Genomic DNA, 22,931 nt, shown 5'->3' on the forward strand with positions numbered 1-22,931 from the left:
AGAAAATATGTAGAAACATATAAACAAATATATATCCAAATAACTTGGACACAACTACCTATTCGTTGTAATTGGAATGTAAAAGGAATTTATTACATTCTCAGAGCTTAAAGAAAGGAGCTGTTGATATTGTACCCCTTGGCAGAATAGCACTGAGAAGCAAAAGCAAAGAGAGAATTGAGGAGGAAACCATGGAAAAGTGGAAAAAATAGACAGTAGACATTTAGACAATTTTGGTTAAAATGTCTCAAATCTGTGTGTCATGGTGTCAGAGAGATATGGTTAAATCAACTAGGCTCTGTAAACCTGCAGTACCAAGACCATGGGACTGGTCACAGGACAATATACGAAACTTAATTGGCATTGTGTATTTCCTACAATGCATATTACATGTCACACTCTTTCAATACTGAACTTACAATACTCTTTAGAGTACAATACAGACATAATTTAGTTGTTTCATGTACCACTTGCTTTCCCCTGCTCTGATTTTGCATATTGTCTATTTTATTGTCATTCTGATAATTTAATATTTGGCTCCAGGAAAAATAGTTAAAAATTAGACATTTGGCAAACATTGGCACACCAACACTGAAGGCGATCAGTGTTATTTTCAACCGTGTTAAAAAAAAAATGCTCCCTAGAAGGAAGAATGGTCATTGAGTCAATTCTTCATCTGTCCTGTGGAGGGCAGTGACACACTCTGAGACGTCGACACAAATGCAAGAAGAAGACTAACAACCCAATAGAATTGACCCTCATTGCATTGGTTTGTTGTGTCTGTCAGCCAACAAAAAAAATATTTTAATAGCTGATACTGAAGTGTATGTGCCCCACAAGCAGTGGACAATGTCTACTCGGGCTCTGCGAAGGCTCCGAGGGAAACAGCGCGGCCAGGAGGCCTTGGACGTCGGGGATCTAACTTTGGGTGACAGCTCGGAGGAGCAGGCTGCGGGTGAAGAAGAGCAGCTGGACGTTTCACCCCCGTCCACCAGGAAAGGCAACAGCCGAAAGGCAAAGAAAAACAAGGCTCAGAAAAACTTCAGCAACATTTACGAATTGGTAAGGTGGCGGTATAATTCCCCCACTTGTATATTACTTTTAACACAACGTTTGTATGTGTTTCTTCCTTGTAATTGTACTGTTACAGCTCTCTCTCTTGATAAGCCTTGCTAACACAGGCTAGCCGTGTGACGTTAGCTCATTTCTCAGCTTATTTCACTAAACTCAGGTACATTATGTTTTAGGGTAAAGTTAGCTAACAATGTGTCTATCGCATTGGAACATCTCTGGGAAGCAGTCTACATGATCAGCCTTAAGAAAACACTGATAAAGGTCCAGTGTACTCCACAACAGGCACGCTTACTAGCCTTTAAATTGTACTCTTAAAATGACACAAAATGGAGACATGTAGATAAATATTAGACATGATGCAATTTATCCCTCCAGCTTTTTTTTTTTTTTTTTTTTTGAGGTCAAGACAGTTTTTCACGAGTTATTGTTCAAGTGTTGTACAGATGTTGATGTGGATGTTAAAAACTAATCAAGCCAGGTTGATTGAGGATTTGTACAGGCCTTGCCTTGCATAAAGATGGTATCAGGAAGGCAGTAATTCGTGAATGTAAATTGTATGGAAGACTTGTGATAAAAAATTTGAGAAGAGAAAAATGAAACTGATCTGATCAGTCATGACATGAGATTTGCCTTGTGTCATGAAGCAGAAGATCAGTGTAAAGCAAGACATCATCTCAACCAGTTAAAAGGAAGATTTAGTCAGAGGTCAGATTAATAAAGACCTTAAATCTTATTCATGGCACAAACGATCCGCAAGCTCGAGCTCGGCTTCATATTGTTGGTTTACAACATTCACTTTGTACATACTTTTTCTTGTTATCGCAAACTCACACCTCTTGTCCGTGAGTAGTGGATAGAGTTGAATTATTGGAAACATGACGTGATTTCAGGTAATATATGTTGTCGGAATATGTAATTATCTTTATGTTGGACTAAGTGTTTTTGCAATGTTCCATCAAGATATGCTTGTGTTTTGTTTTTGTTTTTCACTGCTTTACCAAACACAGTTTCTTGCCAATTTTACTTTGTCACTAGATAGGTGATGCAGACAACGAGGCAGAGAAAATCTCACCTGATGAAGAGACAGAGAAACCAGATGGAAATAAAACAAGCGCAGAGGAAAAGAATGATAACAGAGATATTGAGAAACCAGAACAAAAGCAAGAGGAGGCATCTACAAAGGTACTATATATAAAGCAACATTAGAACAGAGTCTTTCTGTGATCCTTTGATTTGACCTACTCTGCTGTCTGAATGTGCATCTTTAAACTGTTAAACATGTTAAACTGTAACCTCTCTTAACAGTCTTTGACTGGAGACAGAGTTAGAAAGAAGAAGAAGAAGAAGAAGACTAAAGTGACATCAGAAGATGGACAGGTAAATGTCTTGAGAAGGCATTTTGTATCAGCTCTGACAACAGTTGTAAAACTATAATATAATAAATGATACTCCACAGAATAGTCTAAGAATTAATGATCAATATTTATTAGTCATATTTTTTTCATTAATTATATATATTGCAATTAATTTGGCTGATAATTTCAGTGTCTTGAAATCATTATTCATTACCAGAAACTACACACACAATATATTAAACTGTAGCTCTTTTTGGCAGATGAACAACAATCAAATGTTGTCTCACTTACGCCACAGATTTTTCAGTATTTCTTTCTCTTCTTTTTTCAAACAACATTCAGGATGATAACATTGATTTATTGCTGGAGAACCTGGAGCAATCCAGTGGTCTAAGTTTGCAAAATGAGGATTGTGGAGGCTTCGACAGAAGAACTCTGCTACATGTGGAGCACAGGTGAGGAGACCCAACGTCACTCATGTTTACAAAATGAATAGATTCAGAAAAGATATTCACTTTTGTGGCTGTGATTCCAAATTCCCAACACATGGTGGCGCTTGGCTCATACAAGATAGGCTATTAGACAGCTGTGCATATCAGGGGGCAAACAACTAAAGTTGTCAAAAAATGTTGCAAATCTGACTGTGCAGCCAGTGATGCCGGACCAGACCATTTCAATTAGGGTAACTGTCAAAGGCAAAGCATGTGATTTCATGTGGGCTGCTGTTTTTAGTGATGCCCCCACACTAATACAGAGAAAGCAGTTTGCTCACCTGTTGGTGAGACAGATGGCCCCATTTAAATTTGCAAACTCTATATATAATATGCTCCCCATAAACAACAACTAAGATATGTATTATTCATATAACCTCCAATCCTAGTCTGTTTGGTATGTATGTATGGTTACCAAACAGCTTGTCAACATTACCTCTTGAAAATCACAGGAAAATAATTATCAGGTTATCATCAATTATGCCTTGTTTATTTATTTATCATTTGTGTTGTTCAGTCTATATCTAAATTTAACAGCCACTATGTTTCCCTATGAATGTATTTCTCTCAGCTGGCCCACATGTAGCCAGTCATGAGTTGAAGGGCTTTTTCTGTGTCAATTCATTAGGAATCTCAACCCAGAGACGGAGCTGAAAAGATATTTTGGTGCTCGAGCTGTTCAAGGGGATCAAAGGTAAAAAGAAGAAAAAAATGTTTGTGAGATAGTTTGAATTTAAATGGTCTGTGCTCTCTGTATGTACACAGTATATTCTTCGTGCTTATGTTTTTTTTTTTTTTGACAGACCTCGTCAGAGAAACAGACAGTTTCACCGCAGCAGCTGGATGACCAATCCTAAGGAGAGCTGGCCTCGCTTTAGCCGCCCAGGTAGGCTTTTCCTTACACTCACCTGAATTATAGCTTCTACCCAGTGTTGGAAAGTAACTAAGTGCACATTCAAGATGCTTGTACTTTGAGTATTTCTATTGTATGCAGCTTTACACTACATTTTCTGACAGCTTTAGTTACTAGTTACTTTTCAATTTGATTGCAATTTTTCATACCCTTCCTGCTCAGTGAAAACCGTCTAACTCCAGATTTGATGATTTTTGGATTTGAATTTTTCTGATATATTAAACAACTGTGTTCCCTTATGAATTGAGAAGATTGCCCTAATTCTTAGGATAAATAAATGACCCTCACTCCTGATCGGATGTGTCTTGGGTGATTCGATCACAGTCACATTGTCTTAGTTTTTTTTTTTTTTTTTTTTCCTCGGATGACAAAGGCATGAACCGCCGTACTCTACCCCTGATTGACCCTAACCAGTCTCACTCCTCAACATAATCCATCTTTAACATTCTTAAAGCCAGTTTTAATGACTGCCCTTTATTGATGTTATAGCGCAAAATAGTGGAATAGTACAGTTAAAAATATATCCAATATGAATTAATTGACCCCATTTGATATTTTAAATAAAAATGAAACCATTGTGGTCTTCATGGTGGCCTATTGGTCTAAAGATTCATGTACAAAAACACACACAAAATGATTGTAGTCACAGCAATTCCTCTTATCTCTTTTATCTGTCACTTTACAGGCCACTTTCCATCTCACTCTGAAATTTTATTGGCATATTTAGTTATATTAATTTATCATATTGGAGTTAGACAGTCACATAAACAGCTTTTAGCACTTTTAGATGGTTCTGCACCTTAGAGTCAGAAACACGACTTATCAATGGTGAAGCCTTGACCTACCTCAGTTGAAATATATATTCTTATATTTAGCCACAATAAAATCATGTGAATGTTGCTGTTATACTGACGTCATCAGAAAGACTGCTTCATTGTGTTCACACTGAAAGTCACCATTGATATATTGTGTAATCTCTCCATTCACGCAGTGGGTTGGATTTAATTTTTCTTACAAACCTAACAAGCTGTTAAGGTGACAAACCCAAACAAAAACAGATACTCGGGGGACACTCACCCAGCTTGTCTGTTAGATGCATGAGGCATCACTTGGCTTTATTTTCGTTGGCCAACTGTTGTTTTGAGTCCCAAACTGAGTATGTTGGCTTCCTGGGTATAGATAAGGACTCATTCATCGGTAGCTGAACTGTGGGTTTTGTATTGAGCATCGAGTGTCTCTGTGGCGGAGGTGTGAGAGCGTTTTCTAGTTAATAATTTAGTTCGCATTATTGAGTTTCGTAATCACCCCATAAAAATTTGAATGTCATTTTATTTATTATGAATTTTATTTTATTTTTAAATTCTGGCCCTTGGACAAATGTAATGGAGAACCCCTTCATGACCTCGTGAATAGGCTACAATACTAACTTTTTGGATCAGGCATGTCATCACTGAGATGTTTGATCACTCGCTGAGACTGTAAAATATTTTTGCTGACAAGAAATATAAATCTTGTGTCCATGTTGGATCGGTCTAGGCTCTGTGTCCACTGTGGGCTTCTGTGAATAACATCTTCATGGTTAGATTAGATTAGATAAAATGGTAAAATGGTTGTTATTCACATTTCATATGATGGGCAATGTGATGTGCAAGTCAGTGTTCGACGTAACATATTTTCCCCCACCGTTTCACTTGGCCAGTACATCAGAGTTTTACTGGAGCCTTGTATGTTTTCACTGGCCCGGTAACCAAAAAATGAAAATGACACTTTTTTTTCCCCATAATACAATAATTTGTTTGAAAACATTTCAGTGAATATTGATAGATAAAATGGTCATAAGCAGACCATTCACTGACTGGTCAATCGGTTTTCTCTGCATAAACTTTTACTGGACACAGGCCAGTCAGACCCTGCAAGTTACAACTAGAGCTATTAGTATTGCGATTATACCTTTCATGCTTATGAGACATATCTTACACTATAATAATTCATCTACTCTTACTTGTTCACTTTTATTGATCTGAATTAAATATATCTTCACCATGTAACATCCCATTGTGTCTTTGTTTATCTGTTCTTGTTCTTAACTCTGATTTGCTTGACATCTCCACAGGAATCTCAATGACCTTACTGCAGTCAAAGGATGGCATTAAGTACTTCACCTTTGAGCACGGCCGGGACTACCAACAAGTACAGTTCAAGTTCCTGGATGCTGTCGAGTCCATGGATCCCAGTAATATTGTGGTAAAAACAAAACAAAAAAAGTTCATTCAGTTTGATAATGATGATGTAATAATATTTCAAGTCAGACACCTTTAGTATTGATGTTACCAGGGATGCAAAATTATTAGAATTTGAATTATCAGTCATCACTCCTGGAAATACTTTGTTCATTTGAGAAAACATGTCTTGAATTGTAATCCAACTTTTCTAAGCATTTTCTGTATTTTGACTTTATGTCTGTGTCCGTCTTTTTTGTCTCCAGGCCCTGTTACAGCTTAATCCCTACCACATTGATTCCTTGCTGCAGCTCTCTGATGTCTGCCGCATTCAGGAGGATCAGGAGATGGCCAGGGACCTCATTGGTGAGGATCAAGAACTCCTTCCATAAGTTACAACAATTCTAAGCCAAAGACGTGACTGTAAATGTGTTTAGGGCTCATCCATGACCCACTTACCTAATCAGTATTTTTTGAGTCACACCCAGTGATCCACTATATTGTACCGGAAGGACCAGTGTGTAGGATTTAGTGGCATCTAGCAGTGAGGTTGAAAATGGAAACATAGCAATGGAACATGGCAAACTCTGTGGAAGAGGACCCGCTCCCTCTGTAGATATAAAGAGCTCGTTCAAAGGTAACAAAACACAACAATTCTTACTTTGATGTGATGATGACACACTAATGAAAACATGCTTCTGCCATATTCTGCCAATAGATCCACCAAAGATAAGATAAGATAAGACTTTATTAATCCCCAGCCCGGGAAATTCGGGTGTTACAGGCAGCAGGCAATAGCAGTTGGAAAAATAAATAGCAACAGAATAGAGAAATACAAAATACAAAATAAAAGTTGACTATATATGTACATTTTATACAAAGGACTATATAAAAGGAAAAATGTTTAAAAAATATATATATTGCCACAAAGAACTGTAGGAAATATTGCCATAAAAATATACTCCCAAAAAATCTATAGAAGATCACAGTTTTTACACGAATTGTACATGGGTAGAAATACCACATGGTGGGTACGGATAAAGTGCGTACAGCATCTCCGCTAGGATGAGTACTCAATAACAGTGAAAAAAAGTAATATTACACAAAGTAATTTGTGTATGATAAATTACACAACAGTGCAAAAACAGTCTGAATATGGACCCAGTACTACATGGCTACAGGCTGGAGTTGAACACTCTGACAGCTGTTGGGATGAAGGACCTGTGGTAGCATTCCTTCTTGCAGAGTGGATGCAGCAGCCGGTTGCTGAAGGAGCTGCTGAGGGCCCCCACTGTGACATGCAGGGGGTGGGAGGGGTTGTCACTGATAGATGTCAGCTTGGCTAACATCCTCCTCTCACCTACAGCCGCATTGGTGTCCAGAGGGCAGTCCAGGACAGAGCCAGCTCTCATGACCAGTTTGTTGAGACTGTTTCTGTCCCTCTCAGAGCTTCCACAGCCCCCAGACTGACGCGTAAAAGACTGCAGATGCAACCGCAGAGTCATAAGTGGACCTTTAAGAGCAACTAATTAACATAGCTTAAAGGCATACTGACCAGTATGTATGACAATGATTTCTTCCTATATCTTTAGATTGATAATAGATATTAAACCTGGAAGTTACTGGTCTGAGCAGCACTTAATTTGCTCCCAACAGAGATGTGGCTCAGATCTCTTTTATTAAGTGCATGAAAAATAATTCCCTTTGCCCTACATTCTTAAGCATGTTTATGTTACAAAGTCAACATGATTTGTCGTTCCTACAACATATCGATATTTTATTTAACTACATGGCATCATACTAAATATCAGGCACGTACAACAATCTTTTATTCAAAATGTTGTTTGAATTATTTCTTTTTAGCTTGTAATACCCCAATAGCATCCGAATTCCTCTTGTAATAATGATCTCAGATATTGGTTATATTGGTTTAATATTAACAGAAAAGTAAATTAAAATAAGGACATTTATTATTTTAAAGGAATTCAGTGGACATTGAATTTCATATCAATATCAAGCGCATCCAATGTGGACTGTGGACAATGTGGTGTGTTGTCTAGAGTGTATAGCTTTACTTGTTAGGATGACTCAAGATACTGATATAAGATGCAAAAGGTGCTCTAGTGGAATCGCTGGTGATTCCTAATTTTTATCAGATTATCAAGATAAGTAATTGTTGTTGTTTTACTGCTCAGTTTTATTGTGCTTTTGTAAACTTTTAAGTCAACAAAACAGCCATTGGTAAACAGTCAAAATTCTTGCTCCAGTCAAAGCCCAATACTAGATTTATTATCACATGCCCTCTCCTCAACTGGATAGCAAAGTTTGTGTAAAAGATCAGAGGGATGGTTTACCAAAGAGCATTTGTCTTATTCCCTGGAAAGTAAAATAGCATGGCATCAGTTGAACTTTTACGTAAGAGAGAGAAGTAAGAGTGGTTTCCAGCCCTGGACATTTTGATGCGAAGCTCGGCTGATCAGCTCATTATCTGTAAGAAAAACATAACTGACACAACCCAGCACCTTCAGCATATTTATAGCTGTGTTTAGGATTGCTTTCTGTCCGTTGTGACATACCCAGTTTGCGGATGCCTCTGTGAAAATGGAATGAAATAATAAAATTTTGTTTTTGTTTTTTCCAGAGAGGGCCTTGTACAGCTTTGAGTGTGCTTTTCACCCTTTATTCAGTCTGACCTCAGGTACCAGCAGACTTGATTATATGAGACCAGAGAACAGGTTGGTTGTTTTTTTCTTTTTTTCTTGTTTTTGCTTTTATTAGACCCCTTGCCTTTGTTAGGCATCAGTGGGATCCTATATCATCATTTGTAAATAACGCATGTTTGAAGAACTCAGCAGTTCAATGATCTCTGTTTGTAGGGCTTTTTATCTGGCTCTTTATAAGCACATGATGTTCCTGGAGAAGAGAGGATGCCCACGGACGGCTTTGGAATACTGCAAACTGATCCTGAGGTACGAAGGGAAAAGCTCGAGCACTGGGAAAGACTATAGAGTGAAAGGGAAACACACTCCGCCATTTAAAGTTGACCAATAACATAGCTTTTCCCTCCGTTACTGTCATTACAGCCTTACTCTCTTTATGAATAACTTATCCACTCTGTTCCTGTTATCTAAGACCCGCAAGAAGGAAAGTAGCAGTTTGAACGCTATTCTTTATTATACATCACACTGAAAAGTATTGCATTTGATCACATGGCTTGCTAGCTAAACAAAAAGAACTCTTATTTCCCTGAATAAAGTAACCACCAACAGCAGTCATCAGACTTGGAAGATATTCATCAAAGAATATTAACTTAACTATTAGGTTTGTATTCTGCCAGTGGTAAACCTGTTCAGTCACAGGGGGAAGTCCAAACCTAATATTTTGTCATGGTTATATCACCTTTTATGCCATGCAGAGTGATGACGTACCTGTAAAAGTTATTTATGAGGTGGAAAATAACCAAACGTGATCCAGGCAAGTCATATGTGCTATTTTATTGATAACGAGTGTTATCAATAAAATAGTGTTGTGTTTTTCAATGCTTCCCTTTAGTTTCTTAAAATATAACCGTGACATAGTAAAATACAGGCTATTATGAGATGACGAGTTTGACGAAGACATGATAAAATTAGTTAAATTTGTAATAACATCCAAAAACAATCAATGTAAGTGCTAAAACCCCATTACATAACATAAAACCTCCTGTATCATGCTCATACCAAGACCTCTTACATAACGCTTGATGCATGCACATGGCTGCCACCAGTCTGCCATAAGTCAAGATTTACAGCTTACCCATGTAATGGTCAATTCCTTATCTATGATTTTCATCAAACTCTGGCTTCCTGACTTTATGACAGCTACTGTATGTTCTGGTCCTTCTGCAAAGCAGCAGTGTGGGAATAAAAGCTGACGGCTGTCTCCCTCCAACCAGCAGTGATTAAATCACTGCTGGCTTAAAATGCCAGCATGATGGATATCTCTTTGAACTCACATATATGACATGATTAACACTGTCAATCCGCTGTTTTTGAGAAAAGAAATAATTATATTTTTTATTCCTTTGTTTTTCGAACGATATTTGGCATCATCCTCATGCATGCTCAGATATCACTAAATGCAATGGGCCTGGTTTGTGCTATATTGTGTCTTATTCATTTCACATAAAAGTGGGAACATTTGACTAAATGTCAGCTATAACCGTCAGTGCCTTTGATGGGCAGAACAGTGTTTCCCACAGGTTGAGAGTTTGTTTTTAATGTCCCCCCCTGTGTGATGATCGGATGAGACTTTTAATTGTACTTGGGTTCAGATATTTGGTTGGTCTCTTGTTTTGATCTAGTGCTTGTAATAATCATTTGCTTGTTGTCTTGTTTGCCACTGTTTTATCAGTTTGGACCCAGACTCTGACCCACTTTGCATGCTGCTGCTCATTGATTTCCTGATGCTGCGTTCCAGAGAGTACCAACCTCTCCTTCAGTTATATCAGGACTGGGAGGTAAAGTATGCTTTCATGTGCAAATGTGTGTGTGTTTTAGTGTGCCAGTGTTCATTTTTTGTCTGATGCAGAAATGTTTTTTTGCATTTCAGGAGCACAGAAATCTGTCCCAGCTGCCAAACTTTGCATTCTCCACTGCACTTTGCCATTTTCATCTCAGTCAACAGGAAGATATGGATCCTGAAGAAAGTGACAAACAACGACACAAAGCTGACCTGATGCTGCAGAACGCTCTCATCATGTTCCCTGGAGGTTAGACTCTCAGAAATGAACCGCTACCAGCAAATTAATATTTAAACATGCTTGCCCCTCAGTCACTTGTTCACACTGTTTATGGCATGACTATAGAAGGGATTAATTTCCATTTGCATCAAAGAAGTTGTAAATGTGTATTTTCACATAATTATGTTGCTGTAAATATGTTTTCTGCAGTTTTGATGCCTCTATTGGATCTGTGTACTGTTCAGCCAGATGCAGCAGTCACTGCGCATGCCTTCTTTGGCCCAAGGAGTCAGATAGGGTAATGTATGCTCCCTGTTTGGGTTGGGCAATATGGCAGTCTGTGCTGTGCAACGATAGAAATGTGTCAGCCGGTAGAGATTTGGCAATACCGTTTCTCACCCCAGGAGCTGTGGCTTAAGCTGTTTTTAGACAGTGTCATTCACAGTGTGTGCGCTGCTACCCTGCTACACAGCGTCACTGCTTCGCACTCTTTTCTGCTTGTCTGTATATTGCTTTCCATTCTTTTGTTGACATTGTGAATATGTCCAAATACAAGCAGTATTGATATCCATGTGAAACAGCCATCATTACTATTTAGTCCTCCTCCTGCATGTTCTACCCATGTGCCACCCCTCACCTAAACCTAAACAGTATTTCCAGTAGGTGAGAATGCATCTGACATGGACAAATGTACTACATGTGTGAAAGGACGACTCTGGACAATGTCCAGACCTGATTCTGTGGACATTGTTCAGAGATCATTTGAGAAAACAGCTTTAGTGTCCCTGCTATATATTTGGGGTAGGCAATGTAATGTAGCAATCCAGCTGCCTCGCAAGCTCACGTGACTTGGGCAGCAGGACTGCTTACTACGTTCTCACTTGACCTGAGAGCAACAGTTGGATGATACTATCATCTGTTACCAATGAACCTGTTTACCTGTGAATTGTTCCAAACAGGTGTTTTTGGAGCATTTCACAACTTTCCCAGTCTTTTGTTGCTCCTCTCCCAACTTGCTTGGAATGTGTTGCTGCATCAAATTCAGAATAACCCTGTACAGCTCACTGTTGCAAAATTACAACATAAGTTTTAGCTATACTAACAAAAAAATCTGCATTTTTTTTAATAAAGACCACTAAGCAGGTCCTATTGTTTAACCCTGCACTGCTATTGGATGGTAAATGTGTTAATAGGTCCGGCCATCAGGCCATTAACTCACACATCTTTGGGGGTATTTGGGCCTTACAGGGCTAAGCATATATTTACAAAAATCAATGAAGTGATGAGTTCAAACATTAAATATATTGAGTATATAACATGTCAGAAAGGGTTAGCAATTTATCACATTCTCTTTTTACTGTGTTTAACACAACGTCCAAACTTTTTTGGCTTTGGGGTTGTATTTTATATTACTGCTGTGACTCTCTTTGCCCTAACTTTAATAACACATCCTGCCTTGTGCCTCTAGGCAGCCCCCAGCCCTGACTGAACTGACTGCACTGTATGTGGGGAGAACTTGCAGCATGTGGAGAGAGGCAGCAGTAATGCTGTGGTTGGAAGAGTCTGTGAAAGAGGCGCTGCGTCGAGTTGATGCCAAAGACCCAGTGGTAGAGGACTGCCAAAACAAGTAAGATCTCAATTAGCTGCTCTGCTGCCCATATTTCTGTGCAATTATGCTCCACACGTAAATATATCTTCATCACTGTGTTTCAGGAGAAAACAGAGGTACCAGAGTGCTCCAAGGAACATTCATCGTCATGTCCTCCTCTCTGAGATCAAAGAAGCCACCTCGAGTCTGCCTCTAGTGAGAAACGACCAACAGCCACATTTTAACACATTTCACTGTATCTGCAATATGTCTTCAATCCACTCACCAACAGACACTAGAGGTCTAACAGCCATCAGTAGGATCAAAATTTTGGTCCCAAATAGAGAGTGTATATGTTAGAACTCAGATTTCTATATGTTAGAACTCAGTTTTAATATATACACTGTGATGCACATATTGTGCAATCACAGATTTAGTCCTCCAGAAGTGTAAGCACATGTGGTTTGTCTGTTTTTTGCATATTTATACCAAAAACACCACTGTGCTCCACCTAACACAGGTCACCAGGCCTGGATCAGCCTCCAAAACTGTGATTAGAAACACAGCCTTGTGGCCGGCCTTGCCTTTTTACTGTTAAGGATTGAGGCCAGACATCCCTTTTAATGTGATTATCTTGTGGGATTCTGGTGGGAATATGCTACCAGTATGCAACCAATACTGAATCACAGACCTTCAGACAATCATATGATCTGTGTCATACAGAAGATCCCCACAGAGCCTTCAACACGGGTGTTGTTTATGATTGTTGGGACAACGAAGTTGATGAAACTTGGTAACTTGATTCCACATCTGGCTTCATAAATAGAATGCTGATGACCTCTGGAGTACTCATGTATCTCTGAGTGCCTGCATCCCCGAGCAAGTGAGTCTAATCTTGTTTATTTGTTTGATGCCCTCAGGAGGTGACCAGTCAGCCTGTGATGGGCTTTGACCCTCTGCCTCCTCTGGACTCAGTGATATCATATACCCGACCAGAGAGGTAATGGAGGACCCATACACCTGTGCTTATGAAATTCCATTGTACAGGCTTTATGTCATCAATTTGCTTTTACATTTTAATGAGATTTCTGTATGTGTATGTGTTTGTGTCTGCTTATAGGCAGCATGTTGGTGCGTCCAATGAGAGTACATTGTCGCTGTTTTTCCGATCATTGCTGCCAAACTTCAACCTCCAGGTGAGTTGCATGGATCTAGCAGAGTTGTTTTCAGGAAAGACAGACATCACAAAGGTCTTCCATGAATAAAACAAAAATCTAGCTGTTACAAATATTCAAAGGGCAAATGCAGCCTAAATAAGTGATTGTTTTTTTTTATCATGCTGTACACCTCAGTCATATTTTTTGTGAATTTAGAGCAAGTCCCTCCTCAGCCTGGAGGGCAAACTGTCATAATGTCATCTGTAGAAAAGACAAAACCTGGTATAAACCTGAATAATGGAAAAAACCTGCTAGAACCTAACAAAGGACCCATGGTGTGAATGTTCGGAAACCATGTGATTAATTGCTGTGAGTCCTACATTCAAATCAAACTCATTTGTCTGTGACACATGGTGTGAGCTCATAAAGTCTGTGAATTAAATCCTATGAGCTAACCTGCTCCTGATCAGAAACGATCCTCTTGCTCTGATTTTTCCTGCAAGTCATCAGTTTTTAGTAAGTTTGCTGTCAAAAATCGTTGAAGGAGCTTGTAAATGTACTTGCAATGTAAATTGTGTTTAAGATTGTGTTTGCTATTGAACAGTTACTAGATACAGCAGTTTCATAGCCGGACGCTCCAGGGCTGTTCAAAACATCTGAGCTGGTAGAAGATCTGGGAAACCATGTTAACTGCATCCTTGACTGATGGAATATTTCCTCCAAAGAGTCATGGGTAGCCTAAGGGGGTGACAGCTGAAGAATAAAGAAAGCATATGACCTTATTACAGTTAATCCTGTCTCCCATTTTCCCGTGTGTCACTGAAGAACAACAAAACAGTAACAACATTCATGAAGTTGTTAGTGGCCTTGGCTTTGCAGTTTCTTTCCTAATAGTCAAGACTGATGCCTGTCTTTGAACTCTCCATTTTTCTGCTCATACTTAATCATTAATAACTCGTTCCAACTCATATGACTGACCTGAATTGTGCAATCCAAAGCCGATACACTGTGCAGCGAGTCTCACAGCCTATATTTCAGTTGGGAATGTTTTTTTGAAAATGAAATTGAGTGAAAAGACACAGACATCAGAGGCTGTTGCTTCCGATGTCTACCCTCATACACTCGTGAATCTCAGGAAATTGTACAGTGCTTTGTGTTTGAGACTGCACATTTGAAAGGAATAAGTTGATTGTTTGAAAGGGCTTTTGTCAAACAAGTGGAAGTTACTCTGAAGCTACCTCTCTATTTTTTATTTTTAATATGAGAAATTCACGCAATTAACCAAATTAAGAATTAAAATTGAAAATATTTAAAATGTTAGCAATATATTGGTCATTGTAAACTGGGGATAGTTTTACATATATTAAACTGCCAGGACATCCTTAGTCCATATTGTCCTCAGCAACAAATGAGTGTTTACGCTTTTTGCTCATTTACTTCTTACCCTTGTTCCCTCAGAATGGACTTCAAATTTACAGAAAAAACATATGGCAACACACACAGAACAGGATAGTGAGATGTAGAATTATCATTTCCAGCCCTCTAATCTAACTCACTAAACAGCTCTGCAGTTAAGGTATGAGGACTTCAGGGACACCCAAACACACACTTTATTTTTTTAATACTTTTTTTCATTCATTTTTTATTAACAAGATCAAAAACAAAGGAAAAAAAACAAAAAAAACCAAGAAACACTCTGGATTGTTCTGTATACGCTACTTGATCTCTTAACAATCTCTTAACAGTCAACATTTCAGTCCTCATTCTGTCGTTGGCCAATAAACAGTCCATTTCTTCCATTTCTCTTGGCATTGTTGTTCCTGGGATCTTATCCTGTGAGTCAACAGTTCCATGTCATATATTTCTCCAACAATTTTCAGCCATTCATTCTGTGTTGGTGGGTCTGGCTTGTACCATGGCTTTGTGATGGCTTTTTTACAAGCTCCTAACAAAATTTTCAGAAGGTACCTTTCTTCTCTCAACACAACATTTCCTGTCAAATTGCCAAAATACAGCATTTTGCATGACTGAGGTATATTATAGCCCAGAATTCTGACAATAACCAAATGAACACTCTCCCAAAACTGAACCATCATAGGACAGAGCCAAAAGACATGTGAGTGATGTACATTCACTGCTCCACATTGCCTCCAACATGGCTGTGTCACAGCCAAAAATTTACTCTTTATTTTGGGGGTAACAAAGAATCTTACTAAATTTTTCCAACAGTATTCTCTCCAAACATGATGAAGTTGTAGACTGTTGTATTCTACAGATATGCAACCATTCTTCTACACTGATATTAATTTCCAGTTCTCTTTCCCATTTTTGTTTCCTCTTCTATCTATTAGATGTTGATATAGAGTAGATATTACCCTATATTTCTTTAAATTGTAGGTACCTATTACAGTTCTAATTATTCAATTTTTGTCCACATTTACTTCATGTTTTACTTTTCTTTCATAAAAATCCCTTAATTGTAAATATCTAAAGAGCTCCTGGTTGCTAAGTGTGTATTTTTGTTTCATCTCCTGAAAACTCATAAATTCACCATCTTTTATCACTGTACACAATGCTGTTATTCCAAGTGGTATCCACTGTTTGAACCTCTGGTCAAGAGTGTTCGGAATAAAATGTCTGTCATATGCCACCCATTGAAGCAATCCAAGTTCATCCCGCAATCTATTTATGTGCCAAGGGTTCTATAAAAATTGCAGACGGTGTTGGAGAAAGACAACAACCCTTCCAGCTTGACCGTTCTAATGTTATACTTTCAGTAAGACTGCCATTTATCTTTATCTTTGCAGTTGGCATTTGATAAAGTGTTTTAATACACTGAATGGCCTTCTTGTTCAATCCAAATTTCTCCAGTGTCTGTTACAGAAATGCCCAGTTGACACTATCAAATGCCTTTTCGGCATCAAGGCTTACTAAGGCTGCACTGATATCATTCTGCCTAATATGTTCAATGATATCGAGGGTTCTCCTTATGTTATCTTTGGTTTGACATCCCTTAATGAAGCCTGTCTGATCCTCATCTATGATATCTTTCAAAAATTGTTCATATCTTTTTGCAATGATAGAGGTGTATATTTTATAGCAAACACACATTTTTTATCTGATCTTTGCATATTTGCCAGTTTCAGCCACATAATATATGTGGACAGATGCAATCTGACTTTAGCATCAATAGTGCTGCCAGTCCTGAGTAGGTAATCACTGTTTAAGTGATGGGGAACTGAAAAGCAATGTAAATCTCTATTATGTTATAGCAAATGGTGACTGAGGAAGATGTGTTCAGGAGCTGCTGATTTCGTCATGTATTATTACATAATTCTTTACAAATGAAGACAGCATGCACCACTTGCCACACAGAGCCTGGTAATCATAAAGCAGTGCAGGAGTGTGAGAAACGAGAGTTTCAGGCTTGTATCAGAGAAGTCAAGGCTCCATCCATCCGTCCCTTTTCTTTCGCTTATCCGGGGCCGGGTCGCGGGGGCAGCAGTCTAAGCAGGGATGCCCAGACTTCCCTCTCCCCAGACGTTCCCAGGCCAGCCGAGCGACATAGTCCCTCCAGCGTGTCCTGGGTCTTCCCTAGGGCCTCTTCCCGGTGGGGCATGCCCTCCCAGGAAGGCATCCAGGAGGCATCCGATAAGATGCCCGAGCCACCTCAGCTGGCTCCCCTTGACGTGGAGGAGCAGCGGCTCCACTCTGATCGTCCTCCTGAGTGATAGAGCTCCTCACCCTATCTCTAAGGGAGCGCCCCGCCACCCTGCAAAGGAAACTCATTTCAGCCGCTTGTATCCGAGATCTCGTTCTTTAGGTCATGACCCAAAGTTCATGACCATAGGTGAGGGTAGGAATGTAGATTGACTGGTAAATCGAGAGCTTTGCCTTTCGGCTTAGCTCCTTCTTCACCACAACGGACGGGTACAACGACCGCATTACTGCTGCTGCTGCACCGATCCACCTTTCAATCTCACGCTAAATCTTTCCCTCACTCATGAACAAGACCCCAAGATACTTGAACTCCTCCACTTGAGGCAGGAGCTCTCTTCCAACCCAGAGGGGGCAAGCCACCCTTTTCTGGTCGTGAACCATGGCCTCAGACTTGGAGGTGCTGATTCTCATCCCAGCCTCTTCGCACTCGGCTGCAAACCACCCCAACACATGCTGGAGGTCCTGGTTTGAAGAAGCCAACAGGACAACATCATCCGCAAAAAGCAGAGATGATCCTGTGCTCCCAAAACCAGACTCCCTCCGGCCCTTGGCTGCACCTAGAAATTCTGCCCATAAAAATAATGAACAGAACCGGTGACAAAGGGCAGCCCTGCCGGAGTCCAACATGCACTGGGAACAGGTTTGACTTACTGCCAGCAATGTGAACCAAGCTTCTGCTCCGGTCATACAGAGACCGGACAGCCCGTAGTAGAGAGCCCCGGACTCCATACTCCCGAAGCACCTCCCACAGAATGCCACGAGGGACACGGTCGAATGCCTTCTCCAAGTCCACAAAACACTGGACTTGTTGGGCAAACTCCCAGGAACTCTCAAGCACCCTGCGGAGTGTGTAGAGCTGGTTCAGTGTGGTCCAGGGGCACTGTCCCCAGCTGCCACGCTCTGTTGCAGAGGCGTGTCAGCCAAGACAGCCCTACAACATCCAGAGACTTGAGGTACTCAGGGCGGATCTCATCTGGTGACCTGCCACCGAGGAGATCCGAACTACCTCGGTGACCTCAGCCTGAGTGATGGATGAGCCAACCTCTGGGTCCCCAGGCCCTGCTTCCTCTACGGAAGGCGTGGCAATGGGCTTGAGGAGATCCTCAAAGTATTCTTTCCACCGCCTGACAATATCCCCAGTCGAAGTCAACAGCTCCCCGCCTCCACTGTAAACAGTATTGGCAGGGTACTGCTTACCCTTTCTGAGGCGCCAGACAGTTTCCCAGAATCTCTTTGTGGCTGGCCGATAATCCTCCTCCATGGCCTCCCCGAACTTTTCCCATACCCGAGTTTTTGATTCCACAACTGATCCAGACAAGCAGTAGGTTTGGCCTGCCGGTACCGCTCAACCTCCCGCACTAGCTCGGGCCGCTTCCCTCCCAGTGAGATGACATTCCATGTCCCCATTGCCAGATTCAGAGTCCAGGGATTGGGCCGTTGGGGCCCTGCCCACAACTGCCACCCAAATCTCACTGCTTCAGCCCCTTCTGATCCCTCCTGCAGGTGATGGGCCCACTGGGCCTACTGGAGGGTGGGCCCACGCCGCTCCTTCGGGCCATGCCCGGCCGGGCCCCGTGGGCAAATGCCCGGCTACCAGGTGCTCGCCTGCGAGCCCCAATTCCAGGCCTGGCTCCAGGGTGGGGCCCCGGTAACGCCAGTCTGGGCGACTTAGTGGTCCTTGTTTTGTTGTCTTTCATCATGGGCTATGGAACCACTCTTAGTCTGACCCATCACCTAGGACCTGTTTGCCTTGGGAGACCCCACCAGGGGCAATAAGCCCCAGACAACATAGCTCCTAGGATCATTCGAGTACTCAAACCCTTCCACCACAATAAGGTGGCGGTACAAGGAGGGGTAAGTCAAAGCTTGTCAAAGGCTAATGCGGAAAGATCCATCTTTAGCTTTTCTGTTAAAAATATTTTGTGAAATGCTTCCCTGACATCTATAGGCAGTGTGTTCCAGAGCTACAAAAAAATTAGAATAATTTGGAAGTTTCCTGTAATAACATTCATAACTGTATAATGTTCATAGTAATGTTTAGTGATGTGAACCATTGCCTTGTTTTACATATCATATCTTTATATTCTATATATATTTTACATTCGATTTTTTTAGAATATATTGTTTTATGTGTTATATTGTTTTGCTTAGAGTGTTTATGTATCCTATCTTTATTTTTTCCATGAATCTTTAATTTTACGACGAGTATCCAACTGAGAGTGCAATATTTAAGTGAATTTGGGCTAAATGTATAAAATATCTGGCATATTCTTGCACAGTGTGTGTGCCCAGGTGATCATAAATGTGACACGAAGACTGCATGTGCTTATTTCTCTTTATTTTTATGCCGACTCTTTAATGTTTGCAGTTACATTATTGGTATTTTAGTCTGCTGCCAATGTGCAGAACAAGCCAACTAGATACATGTAGCAAGTTTACCCACACCCACACAGCTTGTGGGTCAAAAATATACATGCTTGATGTTAACAGAAGGGCCCAAGGCATGTTTCCATCAGGATAGTTCCATCCATCCTGATCATGTTATCCACTTATGAAGAGGAAGAGATTCGATATTGATAAAAGAAATATAGTTAAGACCTGGAAAATTATGCTGCCAAGTCTTTCTTTGCTGTTGAAATAGAGTCACATATCTGAAAACAACATAATGTTGTGTTATATGACACGAGCCTAGATTACCCTGGTTGAGCGTGCATTGTGTTTCTAAAAAATAAAAGTACTCTGTGTCAATTATCTGTGTTTGCTTATGCACCCATCAAATGGGATCAGTAACACTAATAATAGTGACAATAATAATAATAATAATAATAATAAACATAATTTATACAGGACTTTTCAAAACAAAGTTACAAAGTGCTTACATTACTGAACTAGGATTAAAGCATTTCAAGGCTGCAGTAAGGCAAAAACAATTATACAATTAAAATCATACAAAATAAAACAGAAATACCCAACAATAAGATAAAAACAAGCAAGGTGAGACTGTTGAACTATTGATAACTATTGCAGGTTTTTCTTAAATACATTTAACAAATTATAAAGTATATAAGAAAATGATCAGATCAAGGACTCTAGCCAAATACCAGATCTTTGTATATAAACTAACCTGTCGTTTCTTGTTAAGGGTGGACTGAGGCAGGAGGACGACATGGAAGTGGCTCGAGCCGGTCAGGAGCTGAACCAGGAAGTGAATCGTCTCATGGTTGCAATGAGGGACATGCTGGCAAACATCAGGTTTCAAGAGCCGCCGAGAGAGGACAACCCCTACAGAGACGAGGAGGAATGGGACTGAGAGAGGAGGGAGGCAGAGGTGGAATTTTAAGTGTGACAAAGAAGAGGAATCAAAGATACTTAATAAATTTAATGACATTAAGAAAAATGACAATATTTAATGGTGTTTATAATACTTAAAAAGAGATGGAGTGGGACAGCTGAATAGTTTTTTTTTTTAATTGTCACAGTTTTAGAATACTGAAATGAAAGAAGGAGATTTGCCTTAGTGGCATTGATTTAAAAAAAAAAAGTACTCTGGGCCAATCCAGACAGTCGTTAACATGGAGAACTTTATTCCAGAGTCACAACACAGATTGGTTAGTTGAGTCTACCATGTCTGTAAAGTTGACGGTGTTATTTATAATACTTTCCAACATCTCCAGTTGCAGCACTAACACATAACGGGTGCTTTCTTCATTCTTCGTCCTCTGGTTTGAGAGAGTGATTTAGGCCATCAGCTCTCGTCTCGTCAAAATGCATTAAACTTTGATCCAGACAAGCAGTTTTAATCTAGTTAATCTGTTTTTGCGAAGGGAATATTAAGATCTTTTGTTGGGATTATGTGTTGGAGCTATTCAGATCGTCTCACCCCTCCATTTAGATTTTCAGGCATTTTTATTTCAAAGAAACAGACTTTTGTTCAGTTTTGACCAACTGCTGAGATACACCAGCCAACTGGTCAGAGGAACTTGTGTTGAGTTTTTCAGTGACGCATTTTTGAAGAAGCGCTGTCATCATAATCATCTTGAACAGAGTTTACTCTGATGTATAAAATATGAAATAAAAGCATAAATTAGGAAAGATTGTTTATACATTGCAGCTGCGTTTATGTACTCCTCAGACCTCTGTGCTTTCCTACCACCATATGCTAAAAAGTTGCGAAATATGGCAAGGGACTCTGAAAAGGGAGGGAACTGACATATAAGGCATATGAATTCATTTAAGTTGAAAAACAATACCACTAACTGCATCACAGTGGTTTAACAAAGTTGCTTCAAATTCAGTCATTTCTGATGGGAAAAATAATCCCCTGTCCAGTGAGATCCTGTTGGGGCTGATATTTTGTTTCTCTTGTGACCTGTTGTGGATACATTCATTCGTTAAGTTCCTGCTAATTTTCACCAATTACTGAATCGGAACACATCACTTTGCTGGGAATCTGCTCCTCATTCTTATCAACAACTAAATAAGTTGGTTATATGGTTATTCTTCTGACGTGTCACTTTTTCATTGGAAAACTGCTGTTTAAGAATCCAATCACACGTGTTTTTTTTCTTTTGTGTAGGTCTTATCATTACTGCAGTGTGTCTGCTGTTTTCCTGCTCTGATGTGCTGATTTATGTACTCCACCCAATAAAACAGCACAGACAGATGGCCTGAATTTTTCCAGTAGTCTGCTGCGGTGCATCAATTTATATTCAGTGCAGGAATATGCCAGATATTTTATACATTTAGCCTAAATTCACTTAAATATTACACTCTCAGTTGGATACTCATGACCTCACTCTGATACTCTTTCACTGCACTTAAAATCTGTTGTTTGTCATAATTAGATGCTGAGATGTTTCAGTCTGACAGTCTGCAAAGGTCTTGCATGGTTTCCGTCTGGCAGAAGGAAGAATCTGTCTCATGATGTTCTTATTTTCCCCTCCTGTCAAACCTCTTACACGAAACGAAGTCACATAAGCAGACCAGTTGCAGCTCTTGTTTGTGTTAGGGAGCTGTTTTCTGTCTCTCTTTGCTCTATGGTTGCAATTAGCATTCCAGATTGCCATTAAAGATATATTGAACCTGAAGGCCTTTCTGTCACAGACAACAGAACAAATCCTCCTCTATACTGTAGATACTATAGCTGTCTATATACTAACTCTGTTTCTAAATGACATGCATGAAAACACAGCGTGACCGCACTACATGGTCAACTGATGTCATTGTTCGTAGTTCACCTGGAGCTATGGCTGAGGCGGTCAGAACTTTTCATGTGATCCATCACCAGTGTGGAAAGGCTTTTATATCAGTGGCTGAGAAGGAGCGGTGTGCGAGGCTAAGAGGCTGGCTCATGTAACTCCGATGTTGCTGCCTCTGCTGCACAGGCAATTCACCAGTACTGTGTAATTAATGGATATTACATTAACAATAAAATCAGTCACGTAATTATCCTCAGTGCTCCAAACAAGACAGCAAAGATTTATTTTGAGCTTGCTATCCTCTGTCAAAATGCACTGTGATAAAAGGGCTTGAAGTCAAACAAGTGCAAATGTGTGTAGGGCTTCAGATAATGATAAGGTGCGCTATTGATTCATTTTCAGATTATTTCCTTGATTAATCTATCAATCATCTGGTCTGGTAGGAGTTCACACAAAAAGCAAATGCAGCAAATCCTCACATCTGAGACCAGAGAAT

General features: G+C 40.0%; 1 protein-coding gene across 1 annotated transcript; it reads left to right on the forward strand.

The window, feature by feature from the left end:
* The first annotated feature begins 751 nt into the window (after positions 1 to 751).
* tcf25 (transcription factor 25 (basic helix-loop-helix)) lies at positions 752 to 22,316 on the forward strand. Its single transcript, XM_041942561.1, has 18 exons — positions 752 to 1,062; positions 2,110 to 2,256; positions 2,380 to 2,451; positions 2,772 to 2,884; positions 3,549 to 3,614; positions 3,724 to 3,806; positions 5,947 to 6,077; positions 6,319 to 6,418; positions 8,694 to 8,787; positions 8,929 to 9,021; positions 10,445 to 10,550; positions 10,643 to 10,802; positions 10,983 to 11,070; positions 12,241 to 12,399; positions 12,486 to 12,576; positions 13,281 to 13,360; positions 13,481 to 13,556; positions 20,380 to 22,316. Exons 1-18 carry the CDS (start codon positions 850 to 852, stop codon positions 20,545 to 20,547), a joined length of 2,040 nt encoding a protein of 679 aa, XP_041798495.1. The 5' UTR covers positions 752 to 849; the 3' UTR covers positions 20,548 to 22,316.
* The last annotated feature ends 615 nt before the right edge of the window (positions 22,317 to 22,931 follow it).

The sequence above is a fragment of the Chelmon rostratus genome, chromosome 1 (assembly GCF_017976325.1).
Source record: "Chelmon rostratus isolate fCheRos1 chromosome 1, fCheRos1.pri, whole genome shotgun sequence".
NCBI classification, from domain to species: Eukaryota; Metazoa; Chordata; class Actinopteri; order Chaetodontiformes; family Chaetodontidae; genus Chelmon; species Chelmon rostratus.

Bases quoted from the DNA above. Each gene is read 5' to 3' on its own strand.
- tcf25 (XM_041942561.1), top strand. From the start codon at position 850: ATGTCTACTCGGGCTCTGCGAAGGCTCCGAGGGAAACAGCGCGGCCAG. The intron at 2,257-2,379 runs GTACTATATATA...CTCTCTTAACAG, and splicing joins AAGAGGAGGCATCTACAAAG to TCTTTGACTGGAGACAGAGT. The intron at 9,022-10,444 runs GTACGAAGGGAA...CTGTTTTATCAG, and splicing joins TACTGCAAACTGATCCTGAG to TTTGGACCCAGACTCTGACC.